The sequence below is a fragment of the Scylla paramamosain genome, chromosome 23, assembly GCF_035594125.1.
Source record: "Scylla paramamosain isolate STU-SP2022 chromosome 23, ASM3559412v1, whole genome shotgun sequence".
Taxonomy (NCBI): domain Eukaryota; kingdom Metazoa; phylum Arthropoda; class Malacostraca; order Decapoda; family Portunidae; genus Scylla; species Scylla paramamosain.
In genome coordinates, this window is record NC_087173.1 from 17,620,950 (window position 1) to 17,645,222 (window position 24,273).

Below are 24,273 nucleotides of genomic sequence, written 5' to 3' on the forward strand. Positions count from 1 at the left end.
TTGTCCGGTCGGGTGGACGTGGGACGGCCATCTTATCATAGGGCCGGGCCCTATGATACTGCAGCCTTCTAGAAAAATCTGTGGGAAAAAGTGTTTTTTTTTTTTTTTTTTTAAAAAGTGGCGCTACAGCCTTGTGGCGCTACAGCCTTTTGGGTGCTACAACCACGAGTGGCCTATAAACAACCTGTTGTTGTTTCCTATCGCCCTAGAACCTATATCCCGAGGGGGATCCTAGCTGGAGGGAAGAAACCCTGAATATCTAGCCCTGAGGTAGGGCTTGTACGCTGCCGAGGTGTCTCTAGGCTGCTCTAGCCAACACTAGAGGCCCCGGTGGCTAAAGAGCGCGGAGCGGGCTTGCCTAAGGCCCGATCCTGACTCTGTCGCCGGTACGAAGAAAAGAAAGGTGGAGTAGGAGGAACAGTTGGCAAAAGTCACTTATACCAGTGAGTTACTGCGATCCTCCAGCGATATCCCTTAGGTGAGGCTCTCTCCACAGGGAACGTAGGGAAGATCGCGGCTTCTCGAAGTGACTGCCGGGTTGTCTATCGGTATTCTTTTTTGTTTGTAGGCCAAAGCCTTTTTTCTTTGTAGAGTCGTTGGGAGCGAAGATGCTCCTTTCTCAGCAGCTCGTGAGCGAGCTTGCTTGCTTGCTTTCTGTGACTCCTGCACGTTCACAGCCCGTTGGTTTTCCCTTCATGGCACTGGTTAATCTTTGACTGGTGACGCTGCTACGATGCGGAAGCAATTTAATTTTCCTCACTTGACTGTCCATGTGTGCATAATTATGTCCTGTGTGTGCGTGTGTGTGTGTGTGTGTTGAAATTTACTGAATGCTGCCGTCGTCATGGAATCGAGATTCTGAAATGAATCTGTTTTCACACGATCCATTACTAACTGGTAATGTATAGCTTGTTTTAGAAAGTAGATTATATTGGTGACGTGCACCCGCTGGAGTCCGTTCAAGGACAGTGGACTAAGAAAATTAACCAGTTCTGACAATCCATACGCTGAGAAGCTGTCAAGACTGAATTAAATTTTGTCCTGAATTCTAGGGCGACTCCCCCGCGCTGCTTTGATCACAGTGTGGAAATCACGAGTGGTGTGTCTCATCATCTGAGTGGTCTGTTTGGGAGAGTAGATCACGGTCGAACTAGAGGTCATAGTGAAAAGATTTTTATGCCACATACTAATGACATCAGAACTATTTTTTTTTTTTTAGTTCGTGTCATTTTCTTCTGCTCTGCCTTTTCACGACCAAGGTGATGACATCCTACTATCTTCACCCCTCGGCTTCTATAAAAGCTTCTCCACGAAGGCAGTTGGATTCAAATCTGACCCTTACGGCAGAGCAGCTGATTCACGTGTTTTGCTATATCGACATAATTCAGGGCCGACATGTAAAGATCTATGATTGAATTATATCACCGTGACTTGTCTGCCTCGCACTCGTCACTAGAAACACCCCATCATGAACAGAACAAAATCTGTTTCACTCAGAGAGAGAGAGAGAGAGAGAGAGAGAGAGAGAGAGAGAGAGAGAGAGAGAGAGAGAGAGAGAGAGAGAGAGAGAAGCTAATTACGTGTCACCAAAGATAGAATGAATACTGACGGTAATTAATATTGGTCATTGGTGCTATGGGCGTGAGTGAGGAGGAAAGATGCACATGAGATGCCAATGATCTCAGCCCATTTTTCATGCTTGTTGAGAGGTTCCCAATCACTACCGTGTGCTGCAACGACGCAAAATCATCGTTCACTGACTGAACAGAAATAAAGAAGGGCGGAGCCTCCCAGCCTTTCCCTACTGGGCATAAAACAGGGTAAAATATTTACATTAAGGAAACTGCACACACAAAACTTATAAAATCCATATATATATATATATATATATATATATATATATATATATATATATATATATATATATATATATATATATATATATATATATATATATATAAATGGTTACTTTATCACAGCTTTAAGGACTGGCCAGTGAAAGACAGGGCAAGACACACACACTGCTTCACCACCTGGCGGCAGACTTGGAATATTCTTTAAAGGACATCGGTGAGCGTAGCAGAGTTGAGGAACCAAGAGACAAAGGCAGGCCGGTCCTGCTGGCCCTGTGGTCTGAATCTGGCAATGAGTGAACACTCTATGACATGGTACTGCAGTGTGTGGCTCTTTGGTTCAGCATACAATGTACAACACACACCAGAGGCATTAATAGCTGCCAGAAATACTTATAGTCCGGTCTGGACTGCATTACCACCACGTCTTGAGATGCACTGTGTCCCGTAAGTGTAATTACTGTTCTGGACCGTGTGAAGACTGCTGGGACTGTCAAATGTGGCACAAATGCGCCAAATGAACACTTATATTACTATTTACAAAGTGTTTAATTTTACTCTTAACATAACTGAAGGTGTACTCTGAGCAAGGGTCCACTGTGTCGTCCAGAAGAGCACGATGGGCCAGGCTGTCTGCCTTGTCATTAAGCCCACATGAGCAGGCACCCAGTATTGTCTAGGGTGTGGATGAGATCCCCATACATTTTACTGACTACATCGCAGTGGGAAGCTAGACTGGGGTGCATGTAACGCAGCCTGATCGTCAGCAAAAAAAATATACATTTTTATGGAGAGGAGTAACAAAACGTAAAGACTCAAGAATGCCATTCCGTTCTGCCCTAGTGAAGTGCCCTGGTGGGCAGGAAGCCACCTGGGCACCTCATTGTCTGTAATGACTGGAGGAAATGTATTCACGGATGAAAAGCCCACACCCTGACTTGCTGCCGTTGAGTGACCCGTCAAGGTTCTCTTTCGAGAGGAAGAACTTTTCATAAAAATTTGAAAGGAATCGCGCCAGCCAGGAACAACGTACTGTAAACCTATCCTAACTTAACCTGATGAAAACGCTAGTGTTACTTCAATATTATCGCCAAAAATGTCCCGTAAAAGTTTTATATGGGAAAGACTGACCAGTGAAAGGGTTGGGGAAGAAAAGAAAAAAAATATTGGCCTTGCTATATTGTTTAGGCTTGTGGTGATGTGATCACTGGTGCCCGTGTTTACCTGTCTTATGTCCGCCGGTGATTGGTGAGCATGGCCTTGTTTGCTTACTTGTGGTGTGTGTTATGTGACAGCAGCTTTGTGCCTCACTGTATGAAGCGTGTTACCATCACAGGGCTGTTAGGCCCAGGTGTGTGTGTGCGTAGGAGTGTAGGTACAGAGGTGTGGTGGTAGTGGTGCTTTGGTGGTCAACGTTGACGTGCATGTGGCGGCGGCGGCGGCGGCGGTGGTGGTGGTGGTGGTCACTGTCACGTAGGTTAGTGACCAGAGTCCCGACTTTTCAACATGTCCTGTTTATAGTAAAATGTTCCGCTTTTGTTTGGCTCGTGGGTTTTATTATAGTTTAAGCCATTACACACTACGTGGTAATAACCTACCTCATTTTGTTCTTCTCACTATTCACATCATTTCTAATGATTACACTACTTGTCGGAAATTAATAATAACGCCACAATAGGCCTGGGAATGCACAGCGCTCTCAACTTTTTCTAAGTCCACAGGTAAACATAAATGGTGTATTGTTGCCTGAACTTCAGTTGTTAGGTTAGGTTAGGTTAGGGTTTTATTATAGTTTAAGCCATTACACACTACGTGGTAATAACCTACCTCATTTTGTTCTTCTCACTATTCACATCATTTCTAATGATTACACTACTTGTCGGAAATTAATAATAACGCCGTGGGCCGTGGGTAGAGATTGGGGACATTGGCGTAAACTATAAATTTACCAGCTCGTGTTAAATAGTAAGTAACATTGACCTTGCACATTGACAGCCTTGCAGGGCACCAGCAAAGCAGCACTCAATGAGGGTGCTGTGCCACACCCTGGTGATGGCAGGGCAGTCTGTCAGGCAACCCAGGTTAGGATTATATTATTACAAAGTGGTTAAACATATGGCACTCCAGGACTGATGGGGTGGTGGTGGTGGTGGTGGTGGTAGTGATTTGTCCGACTGACCCTCATCTTGAAGGCATCTGTTGTAGTGTATAGTTATGATACAAAAACATCTCACATTTAAAGAGTTCATATCAAATGACAATATTGGACCTCTCATCATATTCATATCCAACAGACTGAGGATGTTCAGTGTAGAAGAGAGGGACAGTTGAGTGTCATTGAAGAAGAGAGGATAGTTGTCTGGAAGGTTGTGTCGCATTGATTGATGGAGGAATTGAGTTTTTGAGGCATTGAACAATACTAAGTCTGCTCTGCCCCAATCAGAAATTTTAGAGAGATCAGAAGTCAGGCGTTCTGTGGCTTCCCTGCGTGAACTGTTTACTTCATGAAAGGTTGGATGTCTACGAAAAGATGTGGAAAAGTGCAGAGTGGTATCATCAGCATAGGAGTGGATAGGACAAGAAGTTTGGTTTAGAAGATCATTGATGAATAATAGGAAGAGAGTGGGTGACAGGACAGATCCCAGAGGAACACCACTGTTAATAGATTTAAGAAAAGAACATTGACCGTCTACCACAGCAGCAGTAGAATGGTCAGAAAGGAAACTTGAGATGAAGTTACAGAGAGGATAGAAGCCGTAGGAGCGTAGTTTGAAAATCTAAGCTTTGTGCCAGACTCTATCAAAACCTTTTGATATGTTTAAGGCAACGGAAAAAGTTTCACCAAAATCTCTAAAAGAGGATGACTGAGACTCAGTAAGGAATGCCAGATCACCAGTAGAGCAGCCTTGATGGAAACCATACTGCCGATCAGATGGAAGGTTGTGAAGTGATAGATGTTGAAGAATCTTCCTGTTGAGGATAGATTAAAAAACTTTAGGTAGGCAGGAAATTAAAGCAATAGGATGATAGTTTGAGGGATTAGAATGGTCACCCATTTTAGGAACAAGCTGAATGTAGGCAAACTTCCAGCAAGAAGGAATGGTAGATGTTGATAGACAGAGTTGAAAGAGTTTGACTAGGCAAGGTGCAAGCACAGAGGCTTAGTTTTAGAGAATAATAGGAAGGACCCCATCAGGTTCATAAGCCTTCTCAAGGGTTTAAGCCAGCAAGGGCATAGAAATCATTGTGAAACATTTTAATAGGCAGCATGAAGTAATCAGAGGGTGGAGGAGAGGGAGGAACAAGCCATGAATTGTCCAAGTTAGAGTTTTTAGCAAAAGTTTGAGCAAAGAGTTCAGCTTTAGAAATAGATGTAGATGAGATGGCAGTTGATCTGGTCGAAATAAAGGAGGGAAAGATGAAGAAGCAAAGTTATTAGAGATCTTCTTAACTAGGTGCCAGAAGTCATGAGAAGAGTTAGATCTTGAAAGATTTTGACACTTTCTATCTGACACTTGTTTAGAGGTCATGTTGATACAGGTTGGTTGTGTTGGACAAAGCCTGTGTTAACTTGTACTGTACAGGAAGTGAACAGGACAGGCTTGATTACTTTTATATTTTTTATGTATATGTACATGTATAGACCTTATTCATCAGTATGATGTAAAACTTAATTTTAACATGTAAAGTATTAAAAAGAAAATCCCCCCTTTTTTTTTCTGGTGGTACTGGGTTGTTCACTTTTGGAATCTGTTGTCTCACTGTGCTCTTGCAAGATGTGTTGCAAAGAAATGAGTCTTGGTGATATAATTTGTGTTGTAAGGTTACATAAGGTTGGAAAACTTAATTTTACATTAAGGTGTATAACTGAAGTAAATGACAAGACAGTCAATGCATTATTTAAGAACAACATATTGAGGAGTGCAAGAAAGTCTATCACCACAAACACAGATGTTAAACAAGATCTGAGTGGAAGGCAGGGTTAAACATGTGCCGTGTCTTTGTCTCCTGCACCACACTGCTCACTTGTGTTATCTCAAGAGTTATATAAAGTCGAGGAAATATACGACACACACAACTACCTTGACCTAGCAACATGGAATAAAGAATTACTGTGTGGTTGTGGTTTGTGGAGCAGGAGTAGTGCACACTGTCCCTGTACCACCACACTCATGCCCACCAAGGCCTCCTCCAGTACCACTCACTAAGCCTGTGCTGAAGGTGAAGTGACTGATTATTTCTCCTTCCACAGAAGAGTGAAGCAACATGAGCACAGCCATTGCCACGCTCACCGGCCACAAGGACCGAGTGTGGAATGTGGCGTGGAACCCCAAGGGGACCATCCTCACCTCGTGTGGCTCAGACCACTCCATACGGCTGTGGAGCAAGGAGGGGGACGCCTGGGTGTGCAAGACTGTGCTGTCCGAGGCGCACACACGCACGGTGCGCAGCGTTGCCTGGTCACCCTCAGGCAGCACCTTGGCCTCGGCCAGCTTTGATGCAACAGTCAACATCTGGGACTGCAGGGAAGAGAACATTGAGTGTGTGGCCACCCTGGAGGGCCATGAGAACGAGGTGAAAAGTGTGGCCTGGGCTGCATCGGGTGCCCTGCTGGCCACATGCTCCAGGGACAAGTCAGTGTGGGTGTGGGAGGTGGCGGAGGATGACGAGTATGAGTGTGTGTCCTGCTTGCCCTCTCACAGCCAGGATGTGAAGAAGGTGGTGTTCCATCCCACAGCAGACATCCTTGCCTCTGCTTCCTATGACAACACTGTCAAGCTGTACCGTGAGGAGTGTGACGACTGGAGTGTCTTCTGTACCCTCAGCGGCCATGAGTCCACCGTCTGGAGCATTTCCTTCGACTCCTCCGGCCACCGCCTCGCCTCCGTCTCCGATGACCGAACTGTCAAGGTATGGCAGGAGTACCTGCCAGGGAACAAGGAGGGAGTTGCCACACCCGAGGGAGCCCCGGTGTGGAAGTGTGTGTGTACGTTGTCTGGCTTCCACCAGCGAGCCATCTACGATGTCTCCTGGTGCAGCCTGACGGGGGCCATCGCCACCTCCTGTGGGGATGACTGCATTAGGATCTTCAAGGAGCAGCCAAACAGTGATCCCAATGCTCCTGTCTTTGACCTGCTGCTCACCATCCAACAGGCACATGCTGAGGATGTCAACAGTGTCACCTGGAATCCCACTGTGGTGGGACTGTTGGCCTCAGCCAGCGATGATGGCACCATCAAGCTGTGGGACTTCTCACACATATTCTGAGTCCATTAATAACAGTAACTTGGGATTCACTTCTCTTTTTATAGTGTTTAGTTTTATTTTTGGTGTGGCAGGTGCAATTTGTATGTGTGTGTGTGTTGGGCATAACAATGTTGAAAAGAGCAAGGACAAGAGTCATTCCTCAGACTGTGAAGCATCAGACTTACCTAACTTATTCGTATGCTAATCAAGTTATGTTGGGGATCTTGGACCAAAAGTTTCAGTGTACAAATATGCATAACCATCTGATCAAGTAATCACATCCCAGCTTTACTGACTTGTTATACTGTTACTGTTTTTTTTTTTTTTTTTTCTTCCCAAGACTACATATGGGAAATAGTACCCCCCCCCCTCTCTCTCTCTCTCTCTCTCTCTCTCTCTCTCTCTCTCTCTCTCTCTCTCTCTCTCTCTCTCTCTCTCTCTCTCTCTCTCTCTCTCTCTCTCTCTCTCTCTCTCTCTCTCTCTCTCTCTCTCTCTCTCTCTCTCTCTCTCTCTCTCTCTCTCTCTCTCTCTCTCTCACACACACACACACACACACACACACACACACACACACACACACACACACACACACACACAGATATATATTGTATTTATCATTTGTTGGGCCTCTTTTAGTCTGGTATCTCTGTCCACCAGTGATGGTCATGTGTCTTCAAACAGGTGAACAGATTGAGTACATAACAATGCTGTGAATAGTGGATAGTGCAGGTCTTGACTCCAGGAGCAATATCCTAAAGCAGGTGTATGAAAGAAGCAGCTACAGAGACTGAGAGCACCAGGCTGATGTTGAACTGACTGAAATCTCACCTAAGGTTCATACTTCTTACTGAGCCTGAAATTTTGAAATCTATTGTTGATTTATAATTCACTTAGGTGCTGAGAATTTAGAAGTCTTTACCTGAATTAAGCCATTTGAGTTCTTAATTTATTTAAGAACAGAACCAAGTGCTGTGAGCTTTTAAGAATTTTAGAAATATATGTAAACAGAACAGAGGCCGGCTCATGGCAGCTTTGTTGTGTGTCCTGGCTTGTGCACCTGGGACGAAGCTGGGAATAATAATAATAATTATTATTATTATTATTATTATTATTATTATTATTATTATTATTATTATTATTATTATTATTATTATTATTATATCATTATTATTATTATTATTTTATTATTATTATTATTATTATTATTATTATTATTATTATTATTATTATTATTATCATCATCATCATTATTTTCCTTTCCCAGCTCTGATTAGTAGATGGGGCTTTCTGTACATGTTGACTGATGCCTTTTTTTATTTTTTTTTATTGAAATCTATCAATACTGTACATAATGTCGTAATGCTTCTGAGTCCTAGTAGCCTTGAAGGATAAATAGTTATTACCTGTTTTATATATATGTATTATAAAGTTCTAGTGGAAAGATTGGATAAGTAAATAAAGGATCAAGTAGCATAAAAGTCTGTCTTTGTGTTACTGTTTTGCTGGCACTCCTCACCCACATACTGACATGGAGCACGAGCATTGGAGATATGGAAGACAAATAAACAATGATAGGAAAAAATGATCAGGTTTTTGTTACAAATTCTTTACACAAGGCATTTGAACTTCCCTAAAGTATAAATTAATGTTATTCTGATTTATAAAAAGTTTAAAGATCACTCATAAATCAGGAGCTCATATATTGTGGACTATCATAACCCTTTCATGCATGTTTAATATTTCTCGGTAATTATCTGGGACTTTGGTTGGTAAGTGTGAATTCTGTACTTGTGAAGTGTGACTAAGATCTTTTTAAGATGACAATCTTTTTTATAATGTGAAAAAAAATCTGTAAATTGGGTGTTTATAATTGATATTTGCTTGTACATGCACTTGTTTGGTGGTATGGAGTTATTTCTTAATCACCAGTCCAGTATGACATCACCAAAAGCTGTGTCTCTCTGTCTGTGTGTTGTTAGTGTCCTCACAGTGTCATCTCCTGCAGGCACAGCATAGCAAGGCCTGTGCTGCACCAGAGAGGGAAGACTGCAGCTACTGTTTATGTTGCTAAGGAGATTCATCCTTCCTGCAGCAAGAACCTTTCACTGTCGCCACTACAGGTGAGTTAAAGCATACCTACAGCCCACCACCTGTCTGAACTCTATCCCTGTTGAATTTGAGTTTACACCAACCAATCACTGATCAGTCACTCAAGGACTGGTTGCCCTATTCTGTCCACCTCCCTAATGCAAGAATTAACTGCTATTTTCAATCATTCATCCCTTAGTCTGATAAACTCTGGCACTTCCTCCCTGAGCTCTTTCAAGAGGGAGGTTTCAAGACACTTATCCCTCAATTTTGGGTTAACCTTTAAGGGACTGACACTTCAGTGGGCCTTTTTTTTTTCACTTTTTTTGTTGCCCTAGGCTAGTGCCTACGTGAGAGATGAGACTTAAAAGTAGCTTGGTTGTATGTCACTATTCATATTCAAGTCATGATCTGTGATTTTTGGTGTTTCAATAAGTCAGTCCTGTGCTACTTGTATGTAATGGCAGATCAGTCTTTTGGTTATCATTTGATGATCACAAAGAAGACAGGCCTTACTCTGTTATCAAGCATTTCAGTGTCTTATTGTGCCAACTTTTAACAAGGTCATTGGAAGGTTATGTAGTTTCTAGAATATTTTCATGAACTCAGTGGTAGTTTAACAAGAATTCTGCATCATCAGTGGAAAAAAATCACCTTGAATATCCAATCAGTAATTTTTGTGGTCTTTGCAATTGACTTTCATGAGTCACTGAGTTGGTTCCTGTGTGTGTGTGTGTGTGTGTGTGTGTGGTCCATGTAGTGTATTATTGAGTTGGTTCCTATGTATAATGCATATATTACTGAGTTCCTATGTATGTATGATGCATGTACTCTATTACTGAGTTGGTTCGTCCTGCAGCATGGAGCTGAAGGAGGCCGTGGCACTTCTGGACCGCTTTGCTGCGCCGTCCCTGGCCGAGTCCTGGGACAACGTGGGTCTCCTGCTGCAGCCGTATACTCAGAGGTGAGAACATAAGGGAAGCTGCAAGAAGCCATTAGGCCTACATGTGGCAGTCCCTTTATGAAATATGCCTACTTATTTCCACCTATCATCACCATCCATAAATTTGTCGAATCTTCTCTTGAGGCAGGCGAGGGTGGTAGGGGAAGCTAGTCTGTCAAGCACTTCAAACATTTTAGTATGTTTGTCATTGCAAGTAAAAGATATTATTAGTATAATGATCACAGGGAGTCCTCGGGTTATGATGGTCTTGACTTCTGCTGTTTGGTGGTTGTCATGACAGTGGCAGTGATTGTACCTGTACATTCCCCTGGGCTGATTTTTTTTATTAATTAATTAATTAATTATATATATATATATATATATATGTATATATATATATATATATATATATATATATATATATATATATATATATATATATATATATATATATATATATATATATATATATATATATATATATATATATATATATATATATATATATATATATATATATATATATATATATATATATATATATATATATATATAATTTTTTTTTTTTTTTTTTTTAGATACAGCAGTTATGTTTTTATATTCTAGCTTATGACTTTACTGTAGCATTAGCAAAGGATAAAGGCATACTGTAGGAACTTGCTGAGGCTGGTTCAGACCTACGTCAAAAATTGGTTCATGGCGTGGCATAGGAACAGAACTCCTTCATAACTTGAGGATCCCCTGTATTAGACAAACAGCCCATTATTAAGACTAAGGTTTTTTGGGCAACTTAATCATGAACATATGTAACTAGAATGTAAACAACAGATGTAAAGCAAGGAAAGAAAAGAAAAGAAAAAAAAGGCAAGTGGATGTTATAGTAATCGTAACATATATATAAGGAGGACATTAATGAATAGTAACCATAATAATACTGTTCAGAATAATAATAATAGTAATATCTAGTGTAGTCATTAACATAGCTATAATGTGAATCTGAGAAAATGGAATTTAGTTTACTTAATTTCTTGAGCATTGTAGTGATAGGAAGGGAGTGTTTATGTATGTATGTATGTATGTATGTTCATTCCTGTACATGAGAGTTGCAACAAATAAATTAGTGAATAAGTAAATCTGAGTTAATTTGAAGTAAATATTCTTGATGAAGGAGTTAGTATTCAGTCCTTTTGCCTCAGACTTTTATTTATTTATTTATTTATTCATTAATTTTTCATAAAGGGAATATGGAGATTTATGCTAAAACCTTTGTTGTCTTAAGAATGTAAAAAAGAAAAAAATTCAGATTGATACCAAAAAAAAAACTGTACATAATGTTCTTGTAGAGAGATCAAGACTGTGATGTTGACCAATGACCTGAGTGAGGAGGTGATGGAGGAGGCAGTGCAACACAAGGCTGACCTCATCCTCTCTTACCATCCACCTCTCTTCCGACCCTTCAAGAGGATCACTACTGGATGGAAGGTGAGAAAGAGGAACTTGTGCCTGTGTACATACTCTGAGAACACCATCACCACTCACTACTTTTCTTATGGCAGGACTCATAACATTGCCTCAGGTCTCCACTCAAGTCTTCAGAAACAGATGTTACTTATCAAGGACAGTGTACCAGTTGTAGTGAAGAATGTTGCTCTTAATATTCAAGTATCAGGGTAGTTAGTTGCAGTTTTTTTTATCATTATCTTGGTTGTCTCTCTCTGCTGGGATGTTACAGTTGTGTTGATGGATGTAAACTCTTTGGATGTTGAGTCTGGTAAAGGGTTTGAGTGTGAGGCTTCTATGGTAAATGGTTCTGCTTGTTTACAGTGTGCAAAATGCTTTAGGTTATGTTTTGCAGTTGAGCTTTGGAATTACTTACTACAACAGTGTTAGTGATGAGTAGCTTAAGGAGTGTCACCAGCCAGCAGCTGCTGGTGCATGGAGAGTGTGGTGGGAGGAAAGTCAGGAAACACAGGATGAAGCAGCACTCTGCTCACTTGTGCCTCAGCTGTTGCCATCCTCACAGTGTACAAACCCTAGATATGGGGGAAAAAATCATGATGGAATTACATAAACGTACAGGAGTGCACCAAGTTTGCCAGTGTTAGGTTTCTCAGGTCCCTCCCATAATTTGATGCTCGCAGAAAAAAATCACACTTTGGTGATGCCCCAACAACACACACACACACACACACACTTGAATCACAGTCACCACCATCAGAAGTTTTGAATTTTGCCACCACAGTTCCAGTGCAGCCAGCTACAAGTACAGTACATGTTAGTTTTATGCTTGCACATGTGGTCAGCCTGCAGTGGAAGTTGAGTGACTCAAGTAATTACACTGTGCTCTGGATTTATAATCTACTTGTGGAAGTGGAGCTGGAGATGAAGCAGGTGACAGTGGAAGTGGAGCTGAAAGGCATGAAACTCAACAATCAAGGATTAAATTGAAGGCAAACCATGACAACTGTGACACTCCTAATCCATGATGACAAGCTGTAAAGTGAAATTTTAGGAAAAATGGAGCTTAATGTTCATAATCTTGAGATGTGCCATCTGTACAATGTGCCAGAGTCATGTTGTACATAAGCATATGAAAAGGGAGAGTGAATTAAACTCGGTCTTGCACTTGCACAACACATTTTGAGCCTTATGCTCAGTGAGGAATTCTCGGTGTTTGTGGAGGAGATGTATTATCAAATTAACTTGCAGCATCCATTGCACTAACAGAAACTAGTGGTTATGAAATTGGTGAGGAGAGAAAGCCCTCTACACCTCGTCTCTTTCTGAAGAGTTTCATTTATTAATAGAGGGAATGTTAATGTGTATGAATAATATTTGTAACACATAAAACTGCCTTTAAGTATATTTCATTATGTTTTTATAGGTTTGTAATACAAGGGTGATGAGTTTTAGAGGCCAGCTCCATATTAACTTATTTTTCAATAGGTCAATGTCTTAGTTTTGATGGTGCCACCCCTGGCCCCAGTGAGGTGCCCAGCTTGGTGCAGTGTTTTACTTAACACTATAAAGGTTAACATCCAGAACTATTACATCACATGTGCATATCTATTTGGATAGTTTATTTTTTGGCCAGATTTCTGATTTAACTTTTTCTTGATGGCTACTAAATTGATCATCTAAAGACTTCTTTCATCAAGTATATCTAAAACTTTTCTGATTATCCAAACTAGTATTGGCCTGGTGGTATCCAGTCAGGGAGGGTCTCACTGTAGTAGCTGAAGAACATTAGGTACACAGAGGACTGATGTGTGTTGTGCTACCACACTCAGGACAAGATTGTTGCATGCTGTCTGGAGAAGGGCATTGCTGTGTACTCACCCCACACGGCCTATGACACGCTGAAGGGAGGTGTCAATGACTGGCTGCTCAAAGCTTTTGGTAAGCTGAGAGACAGTGGACATCTTTTTTTTTCTTTACCTTCTTTTGTGCATTTGCATTCTTTGTTCATCTGACATTTGAGGATTTGTGATACATGTGAATCTTAACTTAAGAATATTTCATTTACAACTTCTCAAAATTATGAATGTAATTTTTCTTTATTTTAATTTACAAAATAGATATACTAGATAATTTAATTAAAAATATTGATAGTGGTTCTGGAATTAAATTGAATTATAATTGAAAAGTGGAGAATTAAGTAGAGACCACAAACTTTATTCCAGAATGAAGTTTTTACAAGATCCTTCTTAACCAGCCTTTTTTAAAGGACTCACAAAAAAAACAAAAAAACATTCCAGACGTGTGCCAAGTCACTCCACTGCAGCAGAAGGATGTCCCACTGCCATACAGCCACCAGGTGGAGGCAACCCTTGAGTCTGATGCTGCAGCACAGGACTTGGTGCAGAGAATCACCGAAGAGCTTGGGGAGAAAGTCACTGTTTTAAAGTAAGCACTGAGATATTGCTTGTTTCTGTGTCTCATTACCTTATCTTACTTACAATCTCAAGTGTTTTAGTGCACTGATTTTGATATTGGAGGGAAAGCTCTTGTTACTTGAGCACCAAAATGTTATTTATTTTCAGGGATAGTATGAATTGCATGAAGGTTTTGTGTGGAGAGAGAGATTTGCCCGCCATCGTGAATCTGACCAGTACAAATTCTGCTACTCCAGCCAAACTTGTGGTGACTAAACTAGAAAAGGTAATGTGGGGTCATATTGCCTTCATGTGTGTGTGTGTGTGTGATGTTATGGAAGTAGAAAGGACCACATGGTCAAGTCATAGCTTTGTTATTTTTGTTTTAGGTCAAAAATAAATTGCAAGAACTATATACATGCATGTGTTTTGTCAGAAAAAAACATGTCATAAAAATGTCCCATTAAATATACTGGTGACATTTTATTAAGACAAAATATTGAATGCCATCTTGCCTGCTTGGGTAAGCGTGAGTGAGAAAAAGAATTGCAGGTTTGTTTACAAATGTAAAAGTTTGTTTTTTTGATACTTTATTAGAATGTTTGTCATGCTGCAGGTGCCTTTAGTAGACCACGGTGCAGGGCGGCAGGGCAGCCTGGTGGAGCCAATCACTGTGCAGCAAGCCGTCAGCCAGGTCAAGACTCACCTTGGCTTGCCTCACCTGCGGTTGGCCTTGGCTCACGGCTCCACTCTCGGTGAGTTCACCACCTCGTCTTGGTGGCCAAATTTGACAGATTCAGAATCTCTGCTATTTATTATCTATCTTGCCAGCAGAGTCAGGCTTTGTAGAGCACAAATTTAAATGAGCAGGTGAATGGTATGGAAAACCATTAGTAAGTAAAGTGTTTATATAATCCTTTTTGGTCTTTCTGTACAAATTTTCATTCTGTCTGTCTATCTCTTTGATGCTTTGCTTCCTTTGGGAGTGTCTCCTGAGGAGCTGGTCACAGGAGAAGGGCCTCCACCTCACCCTCTCCACACATCCCCTTCTTGCTTGTTCAAATGTTTGGCCTATACTAACACTTCTTTCCAACATCACTTACTTTACCCTGTCCTTCCATGTCCCAGGTGGCCATCCTTTCTACAATCCCTTCAGTTTTGCTCACATACATTTTCTTTACAAACTCTTCACTCTCCATCCTCTCAGTATGGCCATATCATCTCTGTGTGTTTCATCACTCCACAATATACATTACTTGTACAGGTGATCATAACATGTATGTTACTGTATGTAAAGCGTATGTACCTCACGTCATTATTCCTCGGCATTTATAAGTGAAATGTTCAATAGTTTTCTATTTGCATGAAAACGTGTAATATGTGTAAGTATCAGTATTCAATGCTATATTAAGCACCGAAGCCGATGCTCACTTGTTGGTAGTGTGGGGTTAACCTGCTGGTCGCCTGCGGGCATCACTCACGGCCAGGTCGCGCTCAGACAAAGACGGGCAGGATGGTGACCGAGGTAAATCCTTTAATTTTGTAGTAAAAACTGATTGTCATAGTGCCAAGTTAATTGCATGTATTGTTAATGATTATTGTAATATGTTGAAAGTGTTTAATATCAGTGTATAATGTTATTTTGTAAGAAATTGAGACCGAGAACTTGTTCGCAGTTCTTACGGTCATGCCTACCTCATCAATAAACGTGTCAGGGAGAACTGCCTTTCCTCGACCCTACGATGATGGTTGTGATCAATAAAATAGATCACCTGAGAGCCAATTGATGCCCAGCCAGTGCGGCTACAATGTATCTCAAACACAGTCCTTGCTTCCATTCTTTCATCTTGTCATTCTGTATGTACCTCCTTAAATAACTCATTGCCACAGCATACACTCTTGATTGGTGTAGCTTTATTCATATATTTCCATATACTTAATTCATTCACCTCATCCATTCTCTCTCCTACCATAACTGCCTTCCTACAGTTGGCACAGTCACCATGTAAGTCACAAAAATTATTGTTTGCATTTAAGGGTTAACATTCTCTGACCTTGGTAGGAACTCCAGTCAGGTCTAGGCAGTGACTGCCAGTTCAGCATCCACAAACTCTGGCTGACATCTGGTTTCATTGACAACTTACAGTTGCATTAACACAGTTGAAGATGAGGTTAAAGTTATAAAAATAAGAAATACATTGTCAAAAGTACTCCTTTGATGCTTTTGTATTCCTTGTGAGGAACATTGATATTGTACTGCTATATATATATGCAGCATTTTCAAGTGCCCCTGACACTAATCTCAGCATCCCCTTTGGCATGGCTGCACCTCAGGTTAAGAGGTATCTTAAAGTCACACACTCTGCTTCCTATCAAGAAATCATCACCTTACTTTTCCCAGCATTAATTTTCACTTCAGTTTCTGTCTCTTATAAACATCCACCACTCTTTATAATTCACTTTCATTTTCCATTAATAAGACTGCCCTTTGTCCATCCCTCTCCATTCCATCTCAGCCCTGCACCATCATTTCTTACTTTATCCTTCAAAGTTTTGTACAAACTTTGAGGAAGCAGCAATTAAGCAGACTTTGTTATGCATTTTGTAGCTCTTGGGCAGCCTCCCTTTCAATAAGAAGAGCCTCTGGTAATGTGTGCATTGTTCTCCACAGACACTCAAGTCAAGAGTGTGGCAGTGTGTGCCGGATCTGGGGTGTCTGTGCTGCGTGGAGCCAGTGCTGACCTGTGGCTCACTGGGGAGATGAGTCACCATGAAGTCTTGGATGCAGCTCACAGAGGCTCCAATGTTATCCTTGTTGATCACTCCAACTCAGAGCGAGGCTTTCTTGAGGAGCTGCAGCCTACACTACACCAACTCTTTGAGGGAAAAGTAAATGTTCTGATTTCACAGAAGGACAGAGATCCACTTCAGATCATTTAGTTCATGCTTGGATTTCATCACAGGACTCAAGTCAGGTATGCATATTGAGTGAGCATATGTGAAGTCTACAGTAGCCACAAATGAACTGGAAATGCAGTGGAAATGAAAACAATTTTGTTTTAAAATCCTTGGCAATGTTGGTGTTGTTTCCATGATCATGCATCAGGTGGCAGTGTACAAGTAGTGCAGAGGGTTGAGATGGCTGTAGACAGTTGTAGATGTGCCAGTAGCCAATGGCTCAGGGGGCTGTCACAGAGACAGGAACTGCATGTGTTCCTACTATTGACATTGTTCTACTATGACATTGTTTTTCTGGTGTTGTATATTTTATGAATGAATAATGAAATCCAATCTTTTCCTTGCAGAGAAGACTCAAATTGTCACCTTATAAAGAGAAACCATTTGTAGCAGAGGAATTAACAGTGTCAAAAAAAGCAGTCTCATTTTTCCAGTCTCAAGTTATCAGTTGCAAGGAAAGTCTTGTGCAAAGACCATTTGGAAAACAAAGATGTCTCAAATTTGACTGAAGCATTCTCTAATTTGAGACATGTCAGTCTTCTTTGTGTTCTTTCTCTGTTCAAGAAAACCTTTTTCCATGCATCTAACCCAGACTGACACTGCTCTTTTGATACTTCCTTGCCATTTCTCTTTTGGTTTACCTGTCTATAGAAGGGGACCATTTGAGTCTTCTCTGCAAAGGAAAGGTTGGATTCAGCCATTGCTCAAAGAAAAACATCCTCAGCAAAGCATGCAGTGACAATGTAGAAGGCCACTAGTCGTACAAATTGTGTGTCTGTGGCAGCCAGCTGCTGATGCCTCCCCACCTCTCTCAGCATTCTCCACACGATGCACTCCTACACTGCTGTCAGACACATGGTTGTGAAAACACGGCAGTATTCCCAAGGGATTTAACTCAAAATGGTTTGATTTTTCTGTTGCCTTTCTAGTGTAGACACTGGGAGGAAATGCATGCATGTATGTATAAAGTGGTTTGGCTGTGGCTGTGCCTTGATGGATTATAAGTACACAATTTTTTGTGCTTAATTTAACTTAAGGGTGAAGTAAACTACAAGTATAAAAAATCTTGTTTACTTTAGCTATAAAATACACAACTACACATTACACATAACCTCAGTGCTTGGTGAAGCACTGACATACCACCACTCAAACAAAAGCAAAAAAACTTTTGTAATACAAGTTTAGGACCATCCAACAGTTCCAAGAGTAGCTCTTACTCATTGGCACTTATTAGGGCATATTATCCAGACAACAGTTAAATAGCATCATTGTCACATGCAACACATAAGTCATTCCATATCATTGTTCCATGGTCAAAAAAGAATCTGGCAACAGTCGTAAGGCTAGTGTATGTACCGTGGTATGTACTAAAATAAAACCTTCCATACAGATAAAGAACACAGTCATTCACCATCACAAGATACTCAGCCTTGCAATGTGACAGTGTAGAGAGCAGCATTCTTGTTTACAAGTAATGGAAAGACTGAGAGGCTACATCAAAATGCTCTCTTATGGGAAAGGCACATACTTGTATTATTGCATCACTTACAATGATTATCTGAGCTAGTAGTATATTGAGTTTTTATATTACATGCCAATATAACATTCATTGCTTTACAAAACCATGTCAAAAAATAAATATAATCAAATAAAAATAATTGCATTATTTTGTCACTACATTAAAATTACACAATACAACTTTGTAGAACTAAAGAGCACTCATAATAGCAAATGTCAAAACTATTTCAGTAAAAGCTTATAAAGCTTTCCTTAGCAAAACTTTAATAAATATCTTCAAAACTAACATTCCCATGAAAATAATGGATGTGAAAAAAACATTGTCGTAAGCAGAATCATCTTGAGAAAGGAAGGAATCGTACGTCATCTACGAGCTAGAGTATAAACTTTCTGAGACACGAACTGATGGCTGTCACCCTAACACAGCAGCTCTGGCTCCCCTAAACACAGGGAGCAACCTTTCAACTCTTGACACTTAGGTCTTCAGGGCTCAGCTGAAGGGAAAGGCTAGTTGCCATCGCACTGGAAACATCCCATTAACAATGCTGGTCTACACCAGACCATTCACAGCACATTCCACTACACAGTAAGATGTGAAAATAATTTATACAAAATGTCATACTATGCCACTGGCCACATTTCTGCAGTTCAATGAGTAATCATTTCCTGACACTATCTTCAGAACTCAGGACGCAAACAGTGTCATCTCCACAACTACAAAACAGCATTAAAAGCTTATCTCGTGTACATTAAACATATCTAATTAGTGTTTTGCCTAAATGGTTTTGGACCACTAAATATAAAAGCAGAGTCATTACATCCAGCAAGTATTTCATTAAAACTGATGAGATAAAAATGCACGTAATACTAATATGGCAATGAACACGTGTTAGAACACTTGCTATCAAGCCACATACAGAAACCCTCACCAACTCTGAGCAGCACCCACTCCAGGCCTTTTATTGTCGTGAAAAACAAATTGGGAAAAATATGTAGCACCAAAATGTGTCAGTCTCTTTTGCTTTTCTTTGAGAGACTTGCCTAAACCTTGTGGGCAAAGCATAACATTGTCTACCTTTCTGTTCTTTCATAATTATTACACCTTCAGCTGGGAGGTAACAGCCCTCAGTCCATGTCCTCCAGCATTCATACAGAGGAGGAGGAATACAGTCCCGCACTGTTGTAGGGGCTGTTGCTGTTGGCAGTCTCGATCTCCTTGGAAAGTTTCACCATGATGTCCCGGTAAATGAGAGGGTCGATGTTTGTTGACAGAACGTACAGGATCCACCTGCAACACAGGGAACATGTTTAGCTTATTTATTAATATTTAACGTATACTTTGCACAAAGGAACGACTGGCTTGTATAGAAAGGGAAGTCAGGGAGGCCTCCTGCTCCCTTTCATCCATTTCAACTCTACATTCAGTGTACCAATCATTACACATACAATTCATAAGTACAAAGTTTGTCAGTGAAGGCAATGACATTAAAATGTTCACTATATTTTGCTATAAAATATGTTCCTGTTTATTTGTACTTTCTAGAGACTAGATACAAATTCTTGACAGAGAAAATTAAACAAACTAGAAAATTAAGTTAGAGAAATTAAATCCTCCATTATAGCAACAAAAAGCTTGACCAAAGTACCACCAAGTCCAATTTTGCTCTAGTTTTTGCTGCAGCAGTGGAAGACAATTTCTTAGCAACTTCATTTGACAATTTCTGTTAAGTCCCTTGAGTGGGAGGAAGTGTGAAAATATTGACACCGTGCATACAACACTGACATTGAAATATAGATCCTCTGCACCAAGCACACTGGAAACTTTGGAATCATTTAAGAAAAATATTTAAGCCCTTGTGTGTGTGTGTGTGTGTGTGTGTGTGTGTGTGTGTGTGTGTGTGTGTGTGTGTGTGTGTGTGTGTGTGTGTGTGTGTGTATGCTATATGAATCCTGAAATGATCTGTGCCACACCTTGAGAGAGAAAGTAAGAAAAAGAATCATCCTTGGTAAAAAAAAAAAAAAAAAAAAAAAAAAAAAAAAAAAAAAAGTCATTTAACAATACTTGTGACAAGCAATTTCTCCTCACCAGTCTCCGATGGAGGTCTTGTTGGTGATGGCCTCAACTGTTTCAATTGGCACGGCCTTGTTGTGTTTGTGCATGGCCCGGGGCCGCAGGCCAGGGAGTGTGAAGAGAGCAATGCGGTACAGGAGCAGACCTCCCAGCAGGGTGGCCAGGATCACATACCAGAACCAAATTGTGATGAACACCTGCAACGAAAATTAAATAAATCTTGTTACTTACAGCCCTTGCCTACCATTCAAAACTCAACTCTCAAACATGAGTAGTGAAATCATAAGCCCAACAACCTGTTTACTTAATACCTTAAAATAAAACTGAGATCATAATCTTGCCTTCATTTAGGTATAAAACCCAATAATACAAAAAGTACAGTTTTACACATATAATGAGTATCTTCATCATTATCTTCTTATGACCTCAGGATAACAAACTAGAATGCATTAAAATTTTTTCATAAAGAAGATAACACCAATATCTTCTCTTTGTGACCCAGAAAACTTGAAAATAGCTTCAAGTAACCACAAGAAGCATCACATCAGTCTAAAATTCTGCCTCAAAAAAAGTGAACCAAGTGTGCTATCAGGCACATGAAGTGTTCTCACAGCTGTCAGAATGTTTTGTCCAATGGTGATCCGCCAATTACTTGCTGCATAGGATGTAGTGACTTACTAATGTGTGTTTGTACATTATTAGAACAATTTTATCATATTAAAAAAAACTGCAAAAGTGAAATATATCAAAATTTTATGAGTAAAAGTATAACAGTATGTAATGCCATAACAGTTGAACACTGCAGCTGACATCATCACCAAGCAAAGGTTTGTGTCACTTTTATATTGTTTTCTCAAACAAAACTTAAGTGTTTTATGAATTAACTACTTTCAGTAATCTCAATTTGAAGTTTTCCAAATAATTAGAATAATTTTGATGCTAACTAGTTAACCTCTTAGCACTGTCCTTGAATAAAAGGGAATGAAATAACAGACTCCATATCAAAAAGGTGTATCCTTATTGAAATGTTACTCACAGAAACTAGTGATGAATTTCCATCAGTGATGTATTTCTATCTTGTAACTTAAATGAAGTATCTACATTTATAGTGAATCACAACAATAATCCCACTTCTGACAAGCAATAAATCAGTGAAGGTGTCATAATGTAGAAAGCTGAGTGAATCTTGCCAGTGTGACAACATTTCATGAGCCTGTTTGTAGTGTTAAATTATGAACTCTTTCATTACAATTGTTCAGCTTGCAGTGACCCAAAATAAAAAATGTGCTTCATTTTCACAAATCAACACATGAAAAGGCTGCTTACCTTTTCGTTGAGGATGTTGAGGGGCAGCAGACAGAAGGCATCGTGGCGCTCCAGAGTGCCTGAGGGACCAAACTTGTGGAAATGGCACTTGGTCATACGGGGGAATACGAAGATCATGGGATCAACACGCTCAGTTTGATCCATCTCCGAGTACTCCAAAACCTGGGCAAAGGATATTATCCTAAGTTCTAAGATGCCTCTAAACAAAAAAAAAAAAATCACTGTTTACTTATTGTCACCACAACTCTCCTAGACAAATATCTTCCTCTGACAAAGCCTTATCATCCACCTGACTTAACCATTTTATGACTCGAAGTGTTACCATTCTTAATACACATTACCCTCCCATACATTAGCATCATTCGCCTTACTTCACTGTATGCTCCTCACTTAACACTGATGTCTGGCACTTCTAAGTCACTTCACTAACTCACTGTATAAAGGAAAAGACCCAAGTGAGATGCATTTTTTTCAAACATCCAAAATGAAACTAAAGTCATGATGAAAAATAACAGCAGAATAATCTCTTACCCTTGGACCATACGTGAGGAACTCTCCTCCCAGGAAAGCGTCAATGAGGAACAGCTGGCCAACTATGTTGACGAAACACAGAAGCTCGCAGAACCAGTACTTGAACACGTAGCCATTGTGCATCTGCAATAAAAGCTTGGTTACATGAACTCCTAATACTATAAATAAAACTTGCGGAAGTGATGATACATCTTGTTAAGCAAGAACTGGATTCAGCAAATAATAATGGTGTTAATCATAATTTCAACTCGATACCACTTCAAAGTATGTAAAATTAGTTGAAAGGAGAAAAAGTTAACAGTACAGGAGTAAAAGAATATCTTGATCACTCCTGTGCAAACTTAAGATGAATGTATAAATTCCACATCACATCTTCAACTGTCGAGCCTTGCTTCAGATTTTCCTTTGACGCTTCACAGGAAATGCCGCCTCAGGCAAGACCATCACTCACCCGAATGTGTTTCACAATGTAGTCAATGATGACCTTCTTGCGAGATGACACCTCATCCTCCTTGTGCAGCCCTGGGTTGAGGCCTTCACCAATGGTATGCATGAGGCCACCTTCACAGTTGTTCCACACAAACTTTGGTATGTAGCAAAGAGCCGCCTGAAAACAGTGTGCTACTTTAGTCATCTCTCTTTCTAGAGACAGATCAATAGATAAATATTTATATAATCACATCTGCAAGATATCTTTAACATGATTTCAATGTTTTGCAAGGTAACACACCTGCACCAAAGAACAAACTTGCCTTTGGCTTGAAGCAATTATAAAGTTTAAAAATCAGCATATTATTGAAGAGATTAATAAAAATAATGTACAACTGGGAAGCTGAAAAAAAAAAAATAAATAAATAAAAATAGTGCAATCAGAACTTACATCACTCTCACTCACTCACCTGGAAGAACAGGAAGAAAACGACCCACTGGTAGTAGTTGTGGAAGCGCCACTTGGCTTCCATCTCCTCTTCATCGTACGACGCAGGCGGCCCCACGCCAGGCTGGGCCCCAAGTTTCCCACTCTCTCTGTGGGTAGGAGGCAGACTCGTCAGTGGGAGCAATGCTTCCCTACAAGGCCTGCACTCTCACAGATTTTGGCCTTTTATTTCAACTATTTTTTGGTAATGATTCTAGAGATAAACAGTTTAACCAGCTGCAGTGTAAGTTACTGAGGTTTGTAAGTCTTCATGTTATGAAAATTTAAATGATTTGAATAACCTTAACAATAAATTTTAATAAGTGTACAGGAATCATTTCAATATTTTTTTTTTAACTTATTAACTCCCAAATTTATTTAATTAGGGTAAATTCACTGATATAGATATATTGTAGGAATCAAAATCATTAAAATTTGATTTTTCTTGTATTTATTTATTTTTCCAATCCTGGGCTGTAAAGGATTTTTTTTGTTTTCAAGGACACCTGCATCATTACTGTGACTCTCTCTCTCAGTATTGTGTGATACTGTGTGAATAATTTTTCTATAATTCATTTTGGTGCAGAGCAGATTCATTGCAGTCTTATCTAACTCACATTAGTGCCTTTGGCTGTTCAAGTTATTACACTGGAGAGTGCAATGATAGGAACTCTATTGGCCTTTATCTTCTAAAAATACTTATTCATCTTGTAAATAAATTTTTTCTCCCAGCAGTGAAGAATGCACGAGCACTTGGGGAGTTGCTTCCATCATGGAAGTGTCCCTCAAGGGGCTGAGCCACCCCTCTCTCTGACCTGCCACCTGATGGGTGCTCAACCTTGACAATGTCACAAAGCTATGTTATGAAATGTTGTGATATTCATGATCACATTTTATTGGGTCTAGACTATTATCTTAAAACCCGAACCATTTGTAACACTGCATGG

The 24,273-nt window shown here is 40.1% G+C and overlaps 3 protein-coding genes across 6 annotated transcripts in view; 2 read left to right on the plus strand and 1 right to left on the minus strand.

Annotated features, from left to right (window-relative positions):
• Positions 1–2,978: 2,978 nt before the first annotated feature.
• LOC135112327 (NIF3-like protein 1) overlaps positions 2,979–24,273 on the plus strand; it is a 21,703-nt gene continuing 408 nt past the window's right edge. The window contains exons 1-10 of one of the 3 annotated variants that reach the window (XM_064026669.1): positions 2,979–3,101; positions 9,106–9,220; positions 10,048–10,152; positions 11,475–11,613; positions 13,422–13,530; positions 13,890–14,037; positions 14,175–14,292; positions 14,623–14,761; positions 16,678–16,981; positions 24,059–24,273. The exon at positions 24,059–24,273 is cut by the window's right edge and continues 408 nt beyond it. In XM_064026669.1, the coding sequence (XP_063882739.1) occupies positions 9,162–9,220; positions 10,048–10,152; positions 11,475–11,613; positions 13,422–13,530; positions 13,890–14,037; positions 14,175–14,292; positions 14,623–14,761; positions 16,678–16,946 (1,086 nt within the window). In that variant the 5' untranslated portion in view covers positions 2,979–3,101; positions 9,106–9,161 and the 3' untranslated portion in view covers positions 16,947–16,981; positions 24,059–24,273. Of the gene's footprint in view, positions 3,102–9,105; positions 9,221–10,047; positions 10,153–11,474; positions 11,614–13,421; positions 13,531–13,889; positions 14,038–14,174; positions 14,293–14,622; positions 14,762–16,677; positions 18,289–24,058 lie in introns of those variants that run through there. The other 2 variants (XM_064026670.1, XM_064026668.1) reach the window with 2 other exon arrangements.
• LOC135112328 (probable cytosolic iron-sulfur protein assembly protein CIAO1) lies at positions 3,183–8,581 on the plus strand. 2 transcript variants are annotated; one of them, XM_064026671.1, is made up of 2 exons: positions 3,183–3,204; positions 6,106–8,581. In XM_064026671.1, exon 2 carries the CDS (start codon positions 6,120–6,122, stop codon positions 7,119–7,121), a length of 1,002 nt encoding a protein of 333 aa, XP_063882741.1. In that variant the 5' UTR covers positions 3,183–3,204; positions 6,106–6,119; the 3' UTR covers positions 7,122–8,581. The 2 variants fall into 2 exon arrangements, with proteins under 2 accessions (XP_063882741.1, XP_063882743.1); XM_064026673.1 differs by lacking the exon at positions 3,183–3,204 and adding an exon at positions 3,309–3,330.
• LOC135112326 (innexin inx1-like) overlaps positions 18,020–24,273 on the minus strand; it is an 11,827-nt gene continuing 5,573 nt past the window's right edge. Inside the window, exons 2-7 of the mRNA XM_064026667.1 lie at positions 23,310–23,436; positions 22,862–23,017; positions 22,411–22,533; positions 21,880–22,041; positions 20,569–20,750; positions 18,020–19,770 (exon numbers count right to left, since the gene is read on the minus strand). Of these exons, the coding sequence (XP_063882737.1) occupies positions 19,629–19,770; positions 20,569–20,750; positions 21,880–22,041; positions 22,411–22,533; positions 22,862–23,017; positions 23,310–23,436 (892 nt within the window). The 3' untranslated portion in view covers positions 18,020–19,628. The remainder of the gene's footprint in view (positions 19,771–20,568; positions 20,751–21,879; positions 22,042–22,410; positions 22,534–22,861; positions 23,018–23,309; positions 23,437–24,273) is intronic.